At 40.0% G+C, this 15,758-nt stretch overlaps 3 protein-coding genes across 4 annotated transcripts; 1 reads left to right on the top strand and 2 right to left on the bottom strand.

The window, feature by feature from the left end:
- Nucleotides 1-70: 70 nt before the first annotated feature.
- On the bottom strand, nt 71-3,183 carry LOC126607832 (protein NRT1/ PTR FAMILY 2.13-like). Its single transcript, XM_050275545.1, has 4 exons — nt 3,015-3,183; nt 1,834-2,051; nt 1,151-1,734; nt 71-939 (listed from the first exon to the last, which is right to left on the bottom strand). The coding sequence occupies exons 1-4, from the start codon at nt 3,181-3,183 to the stop codon at nt 81-83; spliced, it is 1,830 nt and encodes a 609-aa protein (XP_050131502.1). The 3' UTR covers nt 71-80.
- A 1,365-nt stretch (nt 3,184-4,548) lies between these two features.
- Nucleotides 4,549-13,147, top strand: LOC126608154 (protein PTST homolog 2, chloroplastic-like). The gene is made up of 8 exons (XM_050275956.1): nt 4,549-5,407; nt 5,738-5,864; nt 6,295-6,490; nt 6,591-6,796; nt 6,975-7,120; nt 7,197-7,344; nt 12,680-12,748; nt 12,833-13,147. The coding sequence occupies exons 1-8, from the start codon at nt 4,818-4,820 to the stop codon at nt 12,926-12,928; spliced, it is 1,578 nt and encodes a 525-aa protein (XP_050131913.1). The 5' UTR covers nt 4,549-4,817; the 3' UTR covers nt 12,929-13,147.
- On the bottom strand, nt 12,989-15,477 carry LOC126608155 (ultraviolet-B receptor UVR8). Of its 2 annotated transcripts, none has more exons than XM_050275958.1 (7): nt 15,206-15,477; nt 14,973-15,125; nt 14,511-14,669; nt 14,145-14,303; nt 13,810-13,941; nt 13,612-13,695; nt 12,989-13,492 (listed from the first exon to the last, which is right to left on the bottom strand). In XM_050275958.1, exons 1-7 carry the CDS (start codon nt 15,426-15,428, stop codon nt 13,194-13,196), a joined length of 1,209 nt encoding a protein of 402 aa, XP_050131915.1. In that variant the 5' UTR covers nt 15,429-15,477; the 3' UTR covers nt 12,989-13,193. The 2 variants fall into 2 exon arrangements, with proteins under 2 accessions (XP_050131915.1, XP_050131916.1); XM_050275959.1 differs by having other exon boundaries at nt 12,989-13,486.
- Nucleotides 15,478-15,758: the final 281 nt, after the last annotated feature.

The raw sequence follows: 15,758 nt of genomic DNA, 5'->3' as shown, positions 1-15,758 counted from the left end.
ATTGTCATTCTTTATAAAATCTCTCATTTACAAATAGAGATAAATACATTGTAATAGACTAATAGTTGTATACTGCTTTCTTAGACAATAGGGTTGGTTTCTACACTCTCTACTGCTTTTACACTAGCCTTATAAGTATATCCACGAGCACAAGATAGAAAATAGAGAAAATTCACCACCCCCAAACCAGCTATCAGGAAGTAGTAATTGTCCAATCTGCCGACATTGATATCATTGTCCAACCAGTTGGGCTGACCATGCTTTCCTGTAACACTATGCACAATGCTCACCACCACGCTACTCAAATAAGTAGCCCCGGCCAAGCAAAGATATGGCAGAGAATTCCCAATACTTTTCATGCTCTCAGGAAACTCTTTGTTGTAAAACTCAATGTGCCCAACAGTGCCAAACACCTCAAGAAGACCAAGCAATATTTGCTGTGGAAATAGCCAAAACACGGACATGGCTGCGATCCCGTTTGATGAATCTTGTGACGTGGCCAAAGCTCTTCTTCGCTGCTCAATTAGTCCGGCCACCATCATGCATAGAATCGAGAAGAAATACCCGATTCCTATTCTTTGCAGGGCCGGGAGTCCATCTTCGTGCTTAGTGATTTTTCTTATGGCTGGTTGTAGGACACGGTTATACAATGGGAGACTGATAATTACTGTCATCATTGACATCAATTTGATTGACCCAGCAGGCATTTCGAAATTCAGTCCAATGTGCCGGTCCATTCTTAGGGTTTGTGATACTACAAATGTTCCTTCTTGCGCATATGCAATCAAGAAAATGGCACCAGAAGCCCATATTGGGAGAGTTTTTACAACACATATTACCTCCTCAACTTGTTGGATGCTACACAGCCTCCATGGATTTGCGCAAGACCCATCATCGCTTACTTCATTGTCCACCACTAAAGCGGCTTTCTTCAAGAATCTGAGCCACCAAAATAGCAATGGATTTAGTATGAGTATGCAATGCAATTTAGTTAGTTAATTGTACTTGAGTTTGGGGACTTATATATTCTTGCAACAATGTTGCAAGGTAAGCCAAAATTGACGGTTCAAATCATTGGACTAAAACATATATTACGCAACAAAGTTTACAAGCTTTAATTTGTGGACGGATAATTATCCAAGATATTTACCTAAATTCTGTTGAGAGGAGGAGCTTGGACTGTACTACATTTCCTTTTCCGTCTACCTTTGGTGAAGCGTCGAAGAAAACTCCGCGTACCCTTTCGTCATTGTGAAGCTTGAGACACCGCTTCTTGTACGCCGCAACGAGAACATGTGCAAAGCTGGAAAATGTGCTTCCTTCCGGCTTCACGTAGAAGTAAATTTTAGACCCCGCTAAAAACAAGGGAATCGCACATAACATGAGCAGGGTAGGGATCCCAAACCCTAGTGACCAACTCACAGAGTCTTGAATGTACACAACTAGGGTTTGATTGATCATAAGTACCAAACTAGATAAAGTGTAGTACCAATTCAAATAGCTACCCACTGATTTTCTTCCTTCCACAGTGGTCGAGTCGAATTGATCGATCCCAAATGGAATGCTGCAGGGCCTAATTCCTCCAGTTCCTATACCCAGCCAGCATAACCCAGCAAGCAAGAAACCCAGCTGGGTTATTGTAGCGCTGGAGACACATTGCAGACTATCATCAAGGATGCAAGGTGGAGGCCTCAGTTGTGGCACTAAGGCTGTCAGGGTTATTGTTACCATTCCCTAATCAACGATTAATGGGTAATTAATTAAGCTGATTATAACTATGATTAAAATAAATAAATGGTGATTAATTGAGAAGATTAAGAAAATTTAGTGTACCGTAAGAGTTGCTAAGGAAGCGAAAGCAATTGTGAGAAATTTGCCTAGATAAATATCAGCAATGGAGGCACCAACAATTGATAATAAACAATAGGAACATATCCAAATGTTAATTATGTTGGCAGCAGTAACCTGCTCCATGTGATACTCCCTCACCAAATACACCATAAAATTTGCTGTCATTCCAAATGTTGCCATCGTCGAAATTGATTCAGTACCTGCACACACACAAAATAAAAGTCATATATAAAAAAAAAATTGATAGTTCAATTCATATATTCATTTTTACTTTTCACACACCTTGTTAATATTTTACAATTGATCTTCTTTAATTTATTTAATTCAACAGTTGAAATATGAAAGAATATGAAAAATAATGTGCATATATTAAAAAAATAGAAAAAAGAAAAAGGTTTTTCACATTTATTTTCTCCTCTTGCAATTATTTTTTAGATTTGGATCGGATAATTCAGAAGAATAAAAAAACACACACATATGTAAACACCTAAGATGTAAGGCATAGACTTCCACTCAGGCCTTGTTTGGTCATGGTTTTGTGGCAATAATAATGGCTCGGAGGAAGAAGAGTGGTTATCATAAGAAGAAGGGTTTATTGATGTGGGTTTGGGGGAGAAGAAGGACAAGAAAGAGCTGCTGCAGCTGCTCTTCTTATCCCCCGCCATCTGTTCTCTGGTCTCTCTCTCTTTAGGTCTGATATTAATTTGGAGGAGTGTGATGATGGACGTTATTATATGTGTACAGGGGGATATTCGGTGAAGGAAAAGCCACCTACCTTGGGCATGACGGACACGTGCCCCCCATGCAACAAGGCAGGCATCTTCCGGTTTTGATACTAGGAATCCAATCCGAACTAGGCAACTCAAGCCATATTAGGCATGTAAAAAGGGTTGGGCCTGATGAGCCAGTTTGAGTTCGATTCTAATTTTTTGGATCATGGTTCGATCTAGCTAATCGTAAGATCAAATTTTATTCGGCTCGTTTTTAAATGAATAGGTTCTACATTTTATATATAGGCCCTGAATCGGTTATGAGAATTCTTTTGTGTCATTGAAAATATATTGTATATCACGAGTGTACAACATTTATCATGATATTAAACAAGTGTTCTATACTTGGGGTCCGGTAAGATGAAGAATTTCTTGAGAAAGCGAGAAACGTACCTAGGATGTAAGGCATGGCTTTCCATCCAAACTTATTTTTGGTTGTGTTTGGATCTAGTAATTGATGAAGATCTTCATCCTTTTGCTGCAACAATGGCTTCGAGGACGGAGAGTCGCATTTGCGTTTTCTAAAGCAGAGGGACAAGAAAGAGTTGCTTTTATCCCCCATCATCCTTCTTGTAATTTGGTTTCTGATTAACCTGTGGACATTGGCCAAAATCTTCCATCTCTCAACTATTTATACCTCAAATCCTTGATCCATTGAGCATTCAGCCATATTTTTATCCAAATTAATCGATTTATTTACCTTTTTTCCCTGGAAAAAAATCGATTACTTAAGCCTAGATATACAAAATTTAATTTAGTATCCAGAGCCTGGATTCTACCGAATCAAACTTATGAATTAAACTAATTGTGTTTTAAGCATTCAAATTTCGAAATTTCCTAATAAGTTTATTAATAGTAACCACCTTCCTCTTAATTATTACTTATAGCATCCAAATATATTTCAAATTTTAGACATGATGTTCGATCCCACTAGCTTAATTCAGAAATACTTTTTGTACGCGACCATAATTTCCAAACCTCGGTTTTAAGGGTAAATAAATTCCTAAAAACTTTATTTCATAGTCAAAACACTTGAATGTCGCATTTTGAAAGGGACAAAAAATTTATAAACCGAATTGTTATTACATTTAGTTATTATTACACTAGATATTAAACAATTGATAAGCGATATTTTTTTCTTCTATTGTTTCTCATTTGGTAGAAATCATTGAAGTATAATAGATAAGTTACTTTTCTAAGGTGTTGAGGGAATGAATCAATAAATTGCATCCAGCTTGGAAGCAGAATATTAATTACTCGTTAAGAAATCAATTCTAATCCTCTCAAAAAGATATGATTAGAAAGGAGAACGACGCATAAACATGGCACATCGAGTGGTGTCCATGCACCCTCGAAAGGAGAAGTTTCCCTCATGTCCAATTCTCTTCTATTCCCCTCAAAATGAAAATCCATTCTCATCCACTTTCAACATTCATTGAAAATAATAACTTATACATTTTGTTCCAATCTTTTATACCAAATAAAGTGTTGCTTTTATTAGGAGACTTTACTAACCGAACATGCAAGTTTAGTTGGAATTAATCCTATAACATAAACCCCTTTTACTTGATAAATTTTTGGAAAGGAGCTTCCACGCCCAAGGACTAAGACACACCACAACGGGGGACCTTTTGAATTCAAGTTCCACATGAAACCATTTTAGTCGACACAAAATTTTCTTGTATCTATCTCATATACACGAACGACAAGACATCAAAATCCTTAACTAATAAAAGATATTTTCACATAATCAGTAACGTCATATGACAATGACAAAAAATTTCAAGAATAATAACAACATTTAAAAACCATTAAAACCTTCGATTTCAAAAAAGAATCTCTCATAAAAAATAAAAAAAAAGACCTCGGTCCTCTTAACCTCATCCACCATGCATTAACGATTAAAACGTAGAGCAAACGCGAGCTAATGGCACACACACTCTCTCTCTCTCCAAATTTCCACATTGCGCGCCCAAATATCTGTCACAGTAATCAGCAAACAATTGTTTTTAATATAAAAAATAGAACACTTACTCTAAAAATTTAAATTCGTACATCATCAGCTTATTTCGCATCCTTTCGCATTTAATGGCCGTTTACGCTTTTCGGTGGTTTTGTTCGTTGCTTCGCTCGCCCTCCCTCCTTTTTCCCATTTCTCCACCTTACCCTCCAACTGTTCGTCGAAATGCCTAAGCCATGCTCTCCTACACCACCGCCGCGACCCACCTCCTCTCGCCGCCCCGCTCCTCCCCAAACTTCATCCCTCGCGCCTCTCCCTCGATTCTTTTCGTCGTCAATTCAAGAGCCATAGCCAGGCAGCGGCGGCGGCTTCACCCGATGAGCGGGTTTTCTTTGATTGTAGGGTTTTCTGAGTCAAGAAAAGGGTACGATTACAGCGGGTTGTATTGTGGGTGTTCTGGGTTTGCGAGGCGGTGTAAAGATTGGGATGGCGAGGGGGATGATTTCAACTTGGAAGCTGAGATTCTGAAGTTCATGAAGAGCTCCAAGAAGCCCGGGGCGTTTCCCAGCAAGAAGGAGCTGCTGGAAGCTGGGAGAGAAGATTTGGTCGATGCTATTGCGAAGAAAGGCGGTTGGCTTTCGTTGGGTTGGGATTTGGAAGAAGAAGAGAGAGCTCAAGAAAGCAACTTTAAGAATTGGGATTTAACAATGGCAAAAGAATTCGACAGCGGTGCCTCCAGCAGCAGTCAAATTGGGGTTTCCGGCGTGGGTTCTTCCATTCTTGATGATTCTTCTCAAGTAGCCTCGTCGGCTGGTAGATCATCACTGTGAGAATTCTGTTATAATTGAAACTTGTTGAAGTTTTTAGATTTGTTATATTCCATGGTATAATTGTTCTGTTTGTTTTCTCTGTCTTTAATTTGGAAAGAGACGTGCAAAATGTTTGTATCTTTGGACCAATAGATTGACTTAGAACCACTTTAAATTGTAAAATTTTCATTGAATATGTGCACCATAGGTTGTGTGGATGAGATTTATTATCCAAAATAAAAGGTGATGACAAGATATTCGTTATTTATTGATGCTATATTTCAACAATCGAATCGATGAATATTTTTTTGGGAAGGGGAATCAACTCAAATGTATGTTTTGTGTAGAGAAGCTGCTACAACAGAGGACAATACTGGCGTTGAGGGTATATTGAATCGATTGGTGAAACAGAGAAATTTGACGCTTGCATTTACTTTGGGAGAGAAAGAAGGCAGTGCTTCCTCCGCTGATGTGGTAAGTTGGTTTTAAGTTATTTTGAATTGATTGTCTTTTGGTGGGGTAATATTCTAGGAGCAAGCATTATGCAAAGTCCTGAAATTTTCTCTGGTTTTCAGTTTAGATGTACTTCTATATTCCTTTATGGTGGTAAGATGATGATAGATATTTGAGAGTCGAATTGCATTTGGTATATTTCTTTAGGATTTGGTAACATATAAACAAAACAAATTATATTTATCAGCATGCGTTAATGAAACCTTAACTATAGTTTGGCCTTTTCACCGTCAAGTTCATTTGCAGCTTGAAAGAGAGGATAACTTTTATGCGGGCAGTCACCATTACAGTATCTGCGTGAAAATAATTTATTTTTAAGAGTTTGATGTGATTGTTTCCTTTGCATGTAGAAATTCTAAAACATAACGTGATGCTTGTTACATTATAAAAGACAGTTGCTGGCCTTGTTAGAAGCTGCAGACCTGCATCATTAAACCCCACCAAAGCCATTCTTAATGATTCAAGAGACAGGCCTAACCACAGCAGTTCTCTTTTAAACAATGGTGTGCTAAGAGACTCACCCAGACCTGACACGTGGAGAACTTGGAGCACCCATAGGGCTGGAGTTTCGTATCGTGATTTTGAAGGTATTTTATAGTTAATTATTTTCACTTTTAAGTAGCTTTATGATTAAATGGTTTGGTTCAAGTAACCTTTGATTGTTAATGAAATGTATGTAATGTACAGCTGATGAATTTTCATATGATAAAATGGGACTATCAAAGGATGGTTCAAGAGATGAAATATTTCATGAACTAGGGATTAAACTGGATTCTGATAAGAAAGAGATCGATCACAAACAAATACGTAGTCGGATTAAGCACCTTGAATCAGAGCTCTCCTCCGCACTCCGCTCATTGAGGTCTAAAGCTGATGATGCTGCAACACAGAAGGTGGGGATGATCAGTCTTCGTTGTGTAAATTTGTATGAAATTTTTGAAAGTACTTTTTACTCCAAAATTTTAACAATATATTCACTTTCGTTTTCTTTGCCGAGCAGCATTCTCATGCTGTGATAATGTTTTGGAGGATTTGGGGCATCCTATTAAACTCGTCTATATTTTTCATCAGGGTCATGAAAGCTCCTCTGAAGATGTGCAGAAGCTTTCAGATGCCTTAGAGTTTCAGGAAAATGAGATTATGCATGCCCAGGACAAGTTGCGGTCAACACGTGCAAAGTTGGCTGTTTTGGAAGGAAAGATGGCAATGGCAATAATGTATGCACAATTTATTTTAGTTAAATTACAAGACTATAACTTACTTTACCATTGACATCTTACCCAACCATACCAGCGAAGCGCAAAAGATTGTGAAGGAGAAACAAAAGAGGATTAATGATGCTCGTAGGGCCTTACGACTTCTTCGTACTGCTTGCATAGTTTGGCCGAATTCAGCCTCAGAAGTTCTCATAGCTGGATCATATGATGGTTGGACGACCCAGGTCTGATCTTCCCTTGAATTTATCAGTTAGGTTAGGCTCAAGTAATATTAGTGGATCCATGTTTTCGTCCACTCGTTCATTTATTTTCTTACTTAGCTTTTATTATTAGATGAGGAAATACTTTAAAAGATTGGTAAGTTATTGTTAAGACCTAGCTACGTCTTCGAGAGATTGCACAGAGAGAATACAGAGAACATAGAACATTCACAATTTCATTCATATCTCAACTTCCTTTACAATTCGTTATATGCAGTGAGTTCTAACAAACAACCCACCCAACTAACTCTCATCCAACTATTACTAACAGAACCAACAGAAATATGCCATCTGTCACAGACTCCTAACAATACCCCCCTTAAAACGGAACTTACAGAGCACAAAAACAACAATTGGAACGACAATACAATGCGAATAGTCAACTAAGCATGCTGACAGTCAAAACAAGATACTCAAAGATGAACAATCTCTGGAAATTGGTGTTTCAAGTCGTGGTAGACTTCCCAAGTAGCATCCTCTCGAGAGTGATTCTGCCACTGAACCAAGACTTCCGTTATAGCCGAGTTATTCCTCTGAACTATTCTGCGATCCAAAATTGCAATCGAAACATCCTGCAATATCCCATCATCTGTCAACACTGGTAAAGGAACTGAAACTGGAACAGTACCTCCAAGATGTTTTTTCAGGCAAGAGACATGAAACACAGGGTGCAGTTTGGAGTGATCAGGAAGCTTAATTTTGTAAGCAACATTGCCCACTTTAGCTAACACCAAAAACGGCCCAAAAAATCGAGGCTGAAGTTTGTGGAAGGAATGAGCTGCCAGGGACTTAAGTTGGTAAGGAACCAACCGAAGGTAAACCCAATCGCCCACTTCAAAAACCCTTTCAGTCATCTTCTTGTCAGCTTGGACTTTCATTCGACATTGAGCAGGTTCCAAATTACATTTCAGCAGTGATAAAATTCTGGTTCTGTCCTGCAAACACTGGTCCACGGATTCCACCGTAGTTGTACTTGGTTCATAAGCGGGAATAACAGGAGGAGCAGAACCATACACAACTTCAAATGGGGTCATTTTAATAGCAGAATGGAAGCTAGTGTTGTAGCTCCATTCTGCCCAAGACAACCAACTGACCCATTTCTTGGGTTGCAAACTACAAAAACATCGGAGATAGGTTTCTAGACACCGATTGAGAACTTCAATTTGTCCATCGGTTTGTGGGTGATACCCCGAGCTAAAACAAAATGCAGAACCTTGCAAATGGAAGAACTCTTTCCAAAACTTGCTCATGAAGATTGGATCCCAATCATTGACAATGGATTGTGGCATACCATGTAACTTGAATATGTTGTCAACAAAAAGTTGAGCAATTTGAGAAGCTGTATAAGGATGACTTAACGCCAGAAAGTGGCCATATTTGGACAATCTGTCAACAACAACCCAAATCACAGTTTTACCCTTACAGGGTGGAAGGGAATTTATAAAATCCATTGAAATTTCAGACCACACTTTAGTTGGGATTGGTAATGGTTGTAAGAGACCATGAGGAGACAAAGTCTCATACTTATTTTGTTGACATATAGCACATGTTGCGACCCGTTCCCTGATGTCCTTCTTCATCCCTTCCCAATAGAATGATCGGGATATCCTCTTATATGTTTTAAGGAACCCCTCATGGCCCGCGGCAGGGCTGGAATGAAGTTCATCAAAAACCTTTGCTCACCAAAAACTTGATGGACTCAATACAATCCTGTGTTTGTACTTCAAGAATCCATTATCCACATTGAACCGTAAGGAAGTCAGAGGAATATCATCAGCCGTAGATTGCAACACCTGCTGAGACTTGGCAATGATCCAAGTGTCTTTCTCCACATGCCTCCGTAAATCATCTAACCAAGAAGAGTAAGGGTATGAGATGGCATTGAGAACACTGGAGTGTGCAGAATGATCCACATCATAATGTACTCGAGACAATGCATCAGCAGCTTGGTTATCACACCCCTTCTTGTATTGAATTTCATAGTCGAACCCAAGTAACTTAGTGATCCATTTCTGTTGGAATGGTGTATGAGCTCTCCTCTCAAAAAAATACTTCAAGCTATGGTGATCTGTGAGAATAACAAAATGATTGCCCACCAAGTAGGATTGCCACTTTTGAGCAGCATGAATAATGGCCAACATTTTCCGCTCATAAGCTGAAAGTGATTGATTTCTTGGGCAAAGGGCTTTACTAGTGAAAGCTATTGGTCGACCCTCTTGTTGTAATATTGCCCTAATACCATGTCCCGATGCATCACTCTCAATCACAAATGGCTTACTAAAATCTGGAAGAGCTAAGACGTGTGGGGAAAGCATAGCCTCTTTAAGGGTGTTGAAGGCTGCAGTGGCCTCATTTGTCCACTTAAAACCATCCTTTTTTGTAAGAGCTGTGAGAGGACCAATGATCTTCCCAAATTGAGGTATAAATTTCCTATAGTAACTTGTCAACCCAAGGAAACCCTGTAAGGCTTTTACTGAAGTAGGTATAGGCCAATTAGCTATGGCCTCAAGCTTCGTAGGATCGGCTGAAACTCCAGATTTTGATACAATGTGGCCAAGATATTCCACTTGAGTTCTTCCAAAAGCACACTTAGACATCTTGACAAATAGAGTGTGCTTGGCCAGTGTCTCGAAAACTACTCGCAGATGCTTCAAATGCAGATCCCAAGAAGAACTATAAACTAGTATGTCATCGAAGAATACTAGGATAAATTTCCTGAGATACGGTCTGAAGATATCATTCATAAGACACTGAAATGTAGCTGGAGCATTTGTTAAACCAAAAGGCATTACCAAGAACTCAAAGTGACCATCGTGTGTTCGAAAGGCGGTTTTCTCGATATCATCAGGATGCATTCTAATTTGATGGTAACCTGCCCGTAAGTCCAATTTAGAGAAAAACTGTGCACCATACAACTCATCAAGTAACTCATCAATAAGGGGTATAGGAAACTTATCTTTAATCGTGATACCATTGAGACCCCCATAATCCATACACATTCGCCATGTTCCCTCTTTTTTCCTTACGAAAATAACTGGAGAGGAATAGGGACTATTGCTTACTCTAATAAATCCAGCCTCCAAAAGATCCGTCACACACTTCTCAATTTCTGTTTTTAGCACTGGACCATACCTGTAAGGCCTGCTACTAGGTGGTGTACTACCCTTCTTTAAGGGAATTCGATGGTCATGTACTCTGTGAGGAGGAAGTGTAGTTGGGGTTGCAAATATGGTGTCAAACCCTGCCAATAATGCCTTCAACTCATACTGTTGCTGATCTGTGAGATTCAAGAATTTTGAACTTGTAGTCTGTGATTCCAAGTTTTGTAGACCCAATGTTTCTGATTCCAAGTGATATAGGACTGCACCCATTGTAGTATCTTGGTGTAATATTTTCTGCATTTGCAAAGCTGAAACATCTTCAAGGTTAGAACCCACCCTTTCAGGACATGTAATGCAATAGGTCCTAGAGTCTTTACAAAACTGCATACATAACTTGTCAAAATCCCACAAAATAGGCCCCAGAGTTCTCAACCATTGAATGCCTAAAACAACATCACACCCCCCAAGGCAATAGCATATAAATCGGTAAGAAAGTGGAAATCTTGAATTTTTACAGAAACTTGAGCTAAGGTGCCTTTTGTATCGACTCGACCTCTATCCGCAATCTTGACAGAAAACAGATGTTTAGTATCCAATTGTGTTCGCAATCGTTTAACCAATCCCAAATCCACAAAGTTGTGGGAACTGCTGGAATCAATTAATATAGTCACAGGACAGTTCTTGATTAACCCAGAAACCTTCATAGTGTTGATAGATGGAGGAGCAGGTGTACCAAAAAGTGCACATGCGGTTATTTCAGGTTCTTGAATTTCCAGTTCTTCATCAATGTCAAACACAGAATCTTGCACATCAATTAATAGCAATTGTTTCTTCTCACACATATGACCTCTAACAAATTTCTCCTTGCAATGAAAACATAACCCATTCTTTCTACAATGTTCTGCCTCCTCCGGTGTCAGTCTCCTAACAGTGTTGTTCTTCACATGAGTATCAGGGAAAAGAGTAGGAGTAGTGTGCTGTGGTGCAGGAGAACGAAAAGTAGGTTGCAGGGCAGGAGGCTTATAGAAATATCTGACCTTTAATTCTGTGATTTTGGCATCAATTTGTTGAGCAAAAGCAATAGCTTCAAGGACGTTCCTGGGCTGGAGAAGCTTAACATCATGTCGTAATTCAGGTCTCAACCTACCAATAAAGCAAGAACGAAGAAGTTCCAAGCTAATATCTCTTGTCCGATTCGTCAGCCGCCGAAATTCAAGAACATAGTCTCTGAGTGTACCTTTTTGCCGTAACTTGACTAAGCTTTCAGCAGAATCTTCCATGGCAGAAGGACCAAATTCATGACAAAGAATCTTCGTAAATTCCACCCAAGAAGGATAGTTGGTAAGGCATCGAGCCCATTGGAACCATTGCAGTGCTTCCCCTTCCATGTGAAAGGACGCAAGCTTGACCTTCTGCGCATCAGCGATATTGAAGAAATCAAAATAATGCTCAGCCTTGTAGATCTATCCCAGCGGATCATCCCCATCATTGAACCTTGGAAATTCCATCTTAAAAAACGGTGGTCGTGGTTGGTAATTGAAATTCTGCCCAATTTCGTGACGAGCAACATTAGGGTTCATCGGATTCTGAAATTGGGGATCGCCCATAGTGGCCTCGGATGATTCTCTAATCGACCCACCAGCGAAACGTGCCATCATCGATTGCAATTGAGCGAGTGTCGACTTGATTTCATCTTGGGAATTCTTGACGTCGTCGAATTTCGACTCCAAACTGGAAACGCGAGCTTCCATGGTTTTTCGCAATGACTTGCGCGACATGCAAACGCGAAGGATTTGGTAGGATCAAAACGTCTGGCTCGATACCAAATGTTAAGACCTAGCTACGTCTTCGAGAGATTGCACATAGAGAATACAGAGAACATAGAACATTCACAATTTCATTCATATCTCAACTTCCTTTACAATTCGTTATATGTAGTGAGTTCTAACAAACAACCCACCCAACTAACTCTCATCCAACTATTACTAACAGAAGCAACAGAAATATGCCATATGTCACAGACTCCTAACAGTTATATTACCATGCGCATGTATTTTTTTGTTCCATGAGGTATTCATACTTGCATTTACCCGCATTTTCGGAAATATTAGTACTACTTTGTGGTAATGCTTCTTAGCATTTAGTCTTCTACTTGCTTTTGTAATACAAATGTTGTTACCTGTGGTGGTTGCTTGCAGAGAAAGATGGAGAAGTCGCGTACAGGAATCTTCTCTTTGTGCCTTAAATTGTATCCGGGCAGATACGAGGCAAGTAAATAGTGTTATTATGTGGTCGAGTCTTTACAACGTTAGAACCCCATTGATTAATGTTTTCATCATGTTGCATTTCAGATCAAGTTCATTGTCGATGGTAAATGGCGGATTGATCCCCTACGCCCAATTGTTCGCAACAACGGATACGAAAACAACGTCCTGATCATAACATAACACACACAACAGAGGTCCCCCAGCAAGCGTAAGGGGATATTCATCGAAAACAAGCAGCAATTCTTCCCCAGATTCAACATTATAGGCAGTAGATTTTAACTCGTGATTCTTTTATGTCATGCTTCATACGTAACATGGTGTCGTTTTTCCTTTTTCATGTAAAACCCGAATTTTTTAATTGTGATAAGGAATTCAATGAGGAGTTTTCCATCTCGACAATCACTCTGCAGCGCTTCTTGTTTCGAAAGCTCGGGTAAATGGTTTGTTAATCTGTCTGAGAACAGCGACGTGAAGTTCTTACGACAATTGTAAACCCGCTACCGCAGTAAATCTCGATTGTGTCCGCTTCTTTCCGAAATCTGTGGCCGAAACTCACTTCTTGAGGACTCGTTTGGTCATCTGTATTTCCCAAGCCAAGCTGACCATGTTCACCCCAACCCCATGTCTTAATCACTCCATCCTCGGTCACAATAGCAGAGTGCTCAGCTCCAGATGCAATGTGCACAATTCCAGTCCCTTCGAGGTCGGGGACTTTCTCCAGGACAACTTCCCTCCGATCTGTCGCTGTGCAAAGAATCACACACGCAATCAGCAGCGATCACAATTCTAGTACAAATGTACGATGATCATTCAGATATGTCAAGTTTATGCGAGTGTTGTTTGGGTCGGATCAAGGGCATTACCTGCTAAGTGCTTTATTGGAGTAATTTTTTCAGGATTACTAAGAACTCCATGGTGATTTCCACCAAGCATAAAAACTTCTCCACCTGTTTAAAATATATTCGAGGCTGCTACATAACGACGCTATCTTTTCACCAGGTAAAAGGAAGAAAAAAAATGAATAAACGGAACTCGTTATAGCGTGAAATGAATGCCCATACCCGTCAATACCAAAGAATGATTCCATCCAACAGCAACTTTGGTAAACAAGAACGATGTAGATAAACGCTGTGGGGAGTGAGCGCTTGAGATGCCACCGAACCCTCTTCCCCAAGTGTACAAATGCCCATCAGCTAATGTCATAGGCAAGAAAAGAAAACGGCAATCAGAAAACTAAATTACTGAGGCGAATAGCGTTCAATTGGAGCGTGGCTGGCATGGAAAGTTCTTAGCTTTTAAATGGACTGGAAGATTTCAAAGCTCGGCATCCATGTTAGAAGCAATATCATCTGTGTTATACGACCAAATCAAGAAAGAGTAAGTCTGTTGGCCTCACCAGATAACGCAGCACTATGATCTCCATTTGCAGCGATGCTAGTGATTTTTACGCTGTCAAATCCATGAATTCGTTCAGGAATATTAACTAATTTGATCTTCTCCTCAGAGATACCCAGTTGACCACGCTTCCCCGAACCAAACGCATAAACTTCATCTCCTGAAACACCAGCAACATACTTGATTTGAGAAACATCATACACTTGAACTAATAGGATAAATATTGAATAAATGGATATCCTTCGTGTTGTAATACAAAAATGCAAAGCTTTAAGCATGTCGTAAAGCATATACATCATATAAATCAGCATCTCTACCTTAAAGCTCGGGTCAGCGAGAAATATACAAGATCAACCTTACAAATTACCTTTCACCAAAACAAGCGAATGGCGCATCCCGCATGCTATCTGCTCCACGTGCTTATCAACAAAGAAGGAGACTTTGACAGGATAGCAATGCGACTGGAAATCACCATGCCCGAGCTGACCAAACGAGCCATCTCCGCACGTGAAAAGATCTCCTGCATCTGAAAACAAGCGAGAAAATTCCGAGAACCAGAAATAAGTCAAGAAGCCCCACACTTCAAGTTGCCACCAAGTTTTAAACACAACGCAGCAAAAGAAGAAAAATTCGACTATTGGGCAAAATCTAACTTGGTTTTCGATTCGAGACGGATACAAACAGGCGTAAAATTATCAGAGATTCACTAACATATTCCACCACAGAATGTCAAATATCAACTGCCTGAGAGCGGACGTCGGCATAGCCACATTGGTTAGAGCAAAGTAGAATACCGCTAGTGTGAAACATATCAACTGCCAGAATGTACCTGAAACAAAACCGGAGTGGTTCCAACCAGCAGAAGCATGAGTAATGAAGAGGTTGTTCAAAGACATTACAAACTTAGGATTTGGACTGTTGACCGTATCAGGATGACCCAGTTGACCGGACGTACCCCTTCCCCATGTCAGCACCTTCCCACCTGCAACAGATGTTTGTTTTTTTCTAAGAAAGAAGAAAATTTGTAAGTTTTATAGTATTCGGAGAAGGAAAGGATGAGACCTGAGGTTAAGGCCAGAACGTGAGCGCCGCCGCAGGCAAGGGAGCAGATGGATCCGGCGGCGGGGGCGAGAGAAGGGAGGCGAAGCAGCTGAGGGAGGTGCTCATCCTGTAGCCTGCCCGTGCCCAGTTGCCCGTCCGTTCCTGCCCCCCAACTCCATATCTGTTGCTCGCTGCTTCCTTCTTCGTCGTGCTTTGCTACTCTGCTTTCTTCACTCTCTTCCATTACTACGGTGCCCTGATGCTCTTCCTTCTCAATGACTTCTGCTTTCTGTCATTCTATTAAATTTCTCATCGTTTGGGCTCTTTGGGCTCCGACTCAAGCATCTTGGGCTTGGATAGACCCGTAAAAATTTTCTTCCAAGATATGCACGGCCTCCTACAACAACGGATGAGGATTCTCTCCGGATCCTCGGTTCTTCTTTGTAGAGATCCTAAAGATTTTTATATCTAAAGATTTTTATATCTTAACCGTTTATTAAATATCATACGGTCAGTTTTTTGTTCAGAACTATTTATGTTTGATTTTAAATAAAAATATTCAAATTATTTCTGA

The sequence above is a fragment of the Malus sylvestris genome, chromosome 16 (assembly GCF_916048215.2).
Source record: "Malus sylvestris chromosome 16, drMalSylv7.2, whole genome shotgun sequence".
Lineage (NCBI taxonomy): Eukaryota > Viridiplantae > Streptophyta > Magnoliopsida > Rosales > Rosaceae > Malus > Malus sylvestris.
Note: the sequence above shows the minus strand (reverse complement) of the source record. Positions and strands in the feature narration are given on the sequence as shown.

What these genes read in the sequence shown, in the direction of transcription:
- LOC126608155 (XM_050275958.1), bottom strand. Translation starts at nt 15,428, where the DNA reads ATGGAAGAGAGTGAAGAAAGCAGAGTAGCAAAGCACGACGAAGAAGGA. An exon ending in CCACTCCGGTTTTGTTTCAG is followed by an intron (nt 14,670 to 14,972) that starts GTACATTCTGGC and finishes GCTTGTTTTCAG; the next exon opens with ATGCAGGAGATCTTTTCACG. An exon ending in TCCAATAAAGCACTTAGCAG is followed by an intron (nt 13,493 to 13,611) that starts GTAATGCCCTTG and finishes TTCTTTGCACAG; the next exon opens with CGACAGATCGGAGGGAAGTT.
- LOC126608154 (XM_050275956.1), top strand. Translation starts at nt 4,818, where the DNA reads ATGCTCTCCTACACCACCGCCGCGACCCACCTCCTCTCGCCGCCCCGC. An exon ending in TTCGTATCGTGATTTTGAAG is followed by an intron (nt 6,491 to 6,590) that starts GTATTTTATAGT and finishes TGTAATGTACAG; the next exon opens with CTGATGAATTTTCATATGAT. An exon ending in ATGATGCTGCAACACAGAAG is followed by an intron (nt 6,797 to 6,974) that starts GTGGGGATGATC and finishes ATTTTTCATCAG; the next exon opens with GGTCATGAAAGCTCCTCTGA.
- LOC126607832 (XM_050275545.1), bottom strand. Translation starts at nt 3,183, where the DNA reads ATGGGGGATAAAAGCAACTCTTTCTTGTCCCTCTGCTTTAGAAAACGC. An exon ending in CTTCCTTAGCAACTCTTACG is followed by an intron (nt 1,735 to 1,833) that starts GTACACTAAATT and finishes ATCGTTGATTAG; the next exon opens with GGAATGGTAACAATAACCCT. An exon ending in CTCCTCTCAACAGAATTTAG is followed by an intron (nt 940 to 1,150) that starts GTAAATATCTTG and finishes TTGGTGGCTCAG; the next exon opens with ATTCTTGAAGAAAGCCGCTT.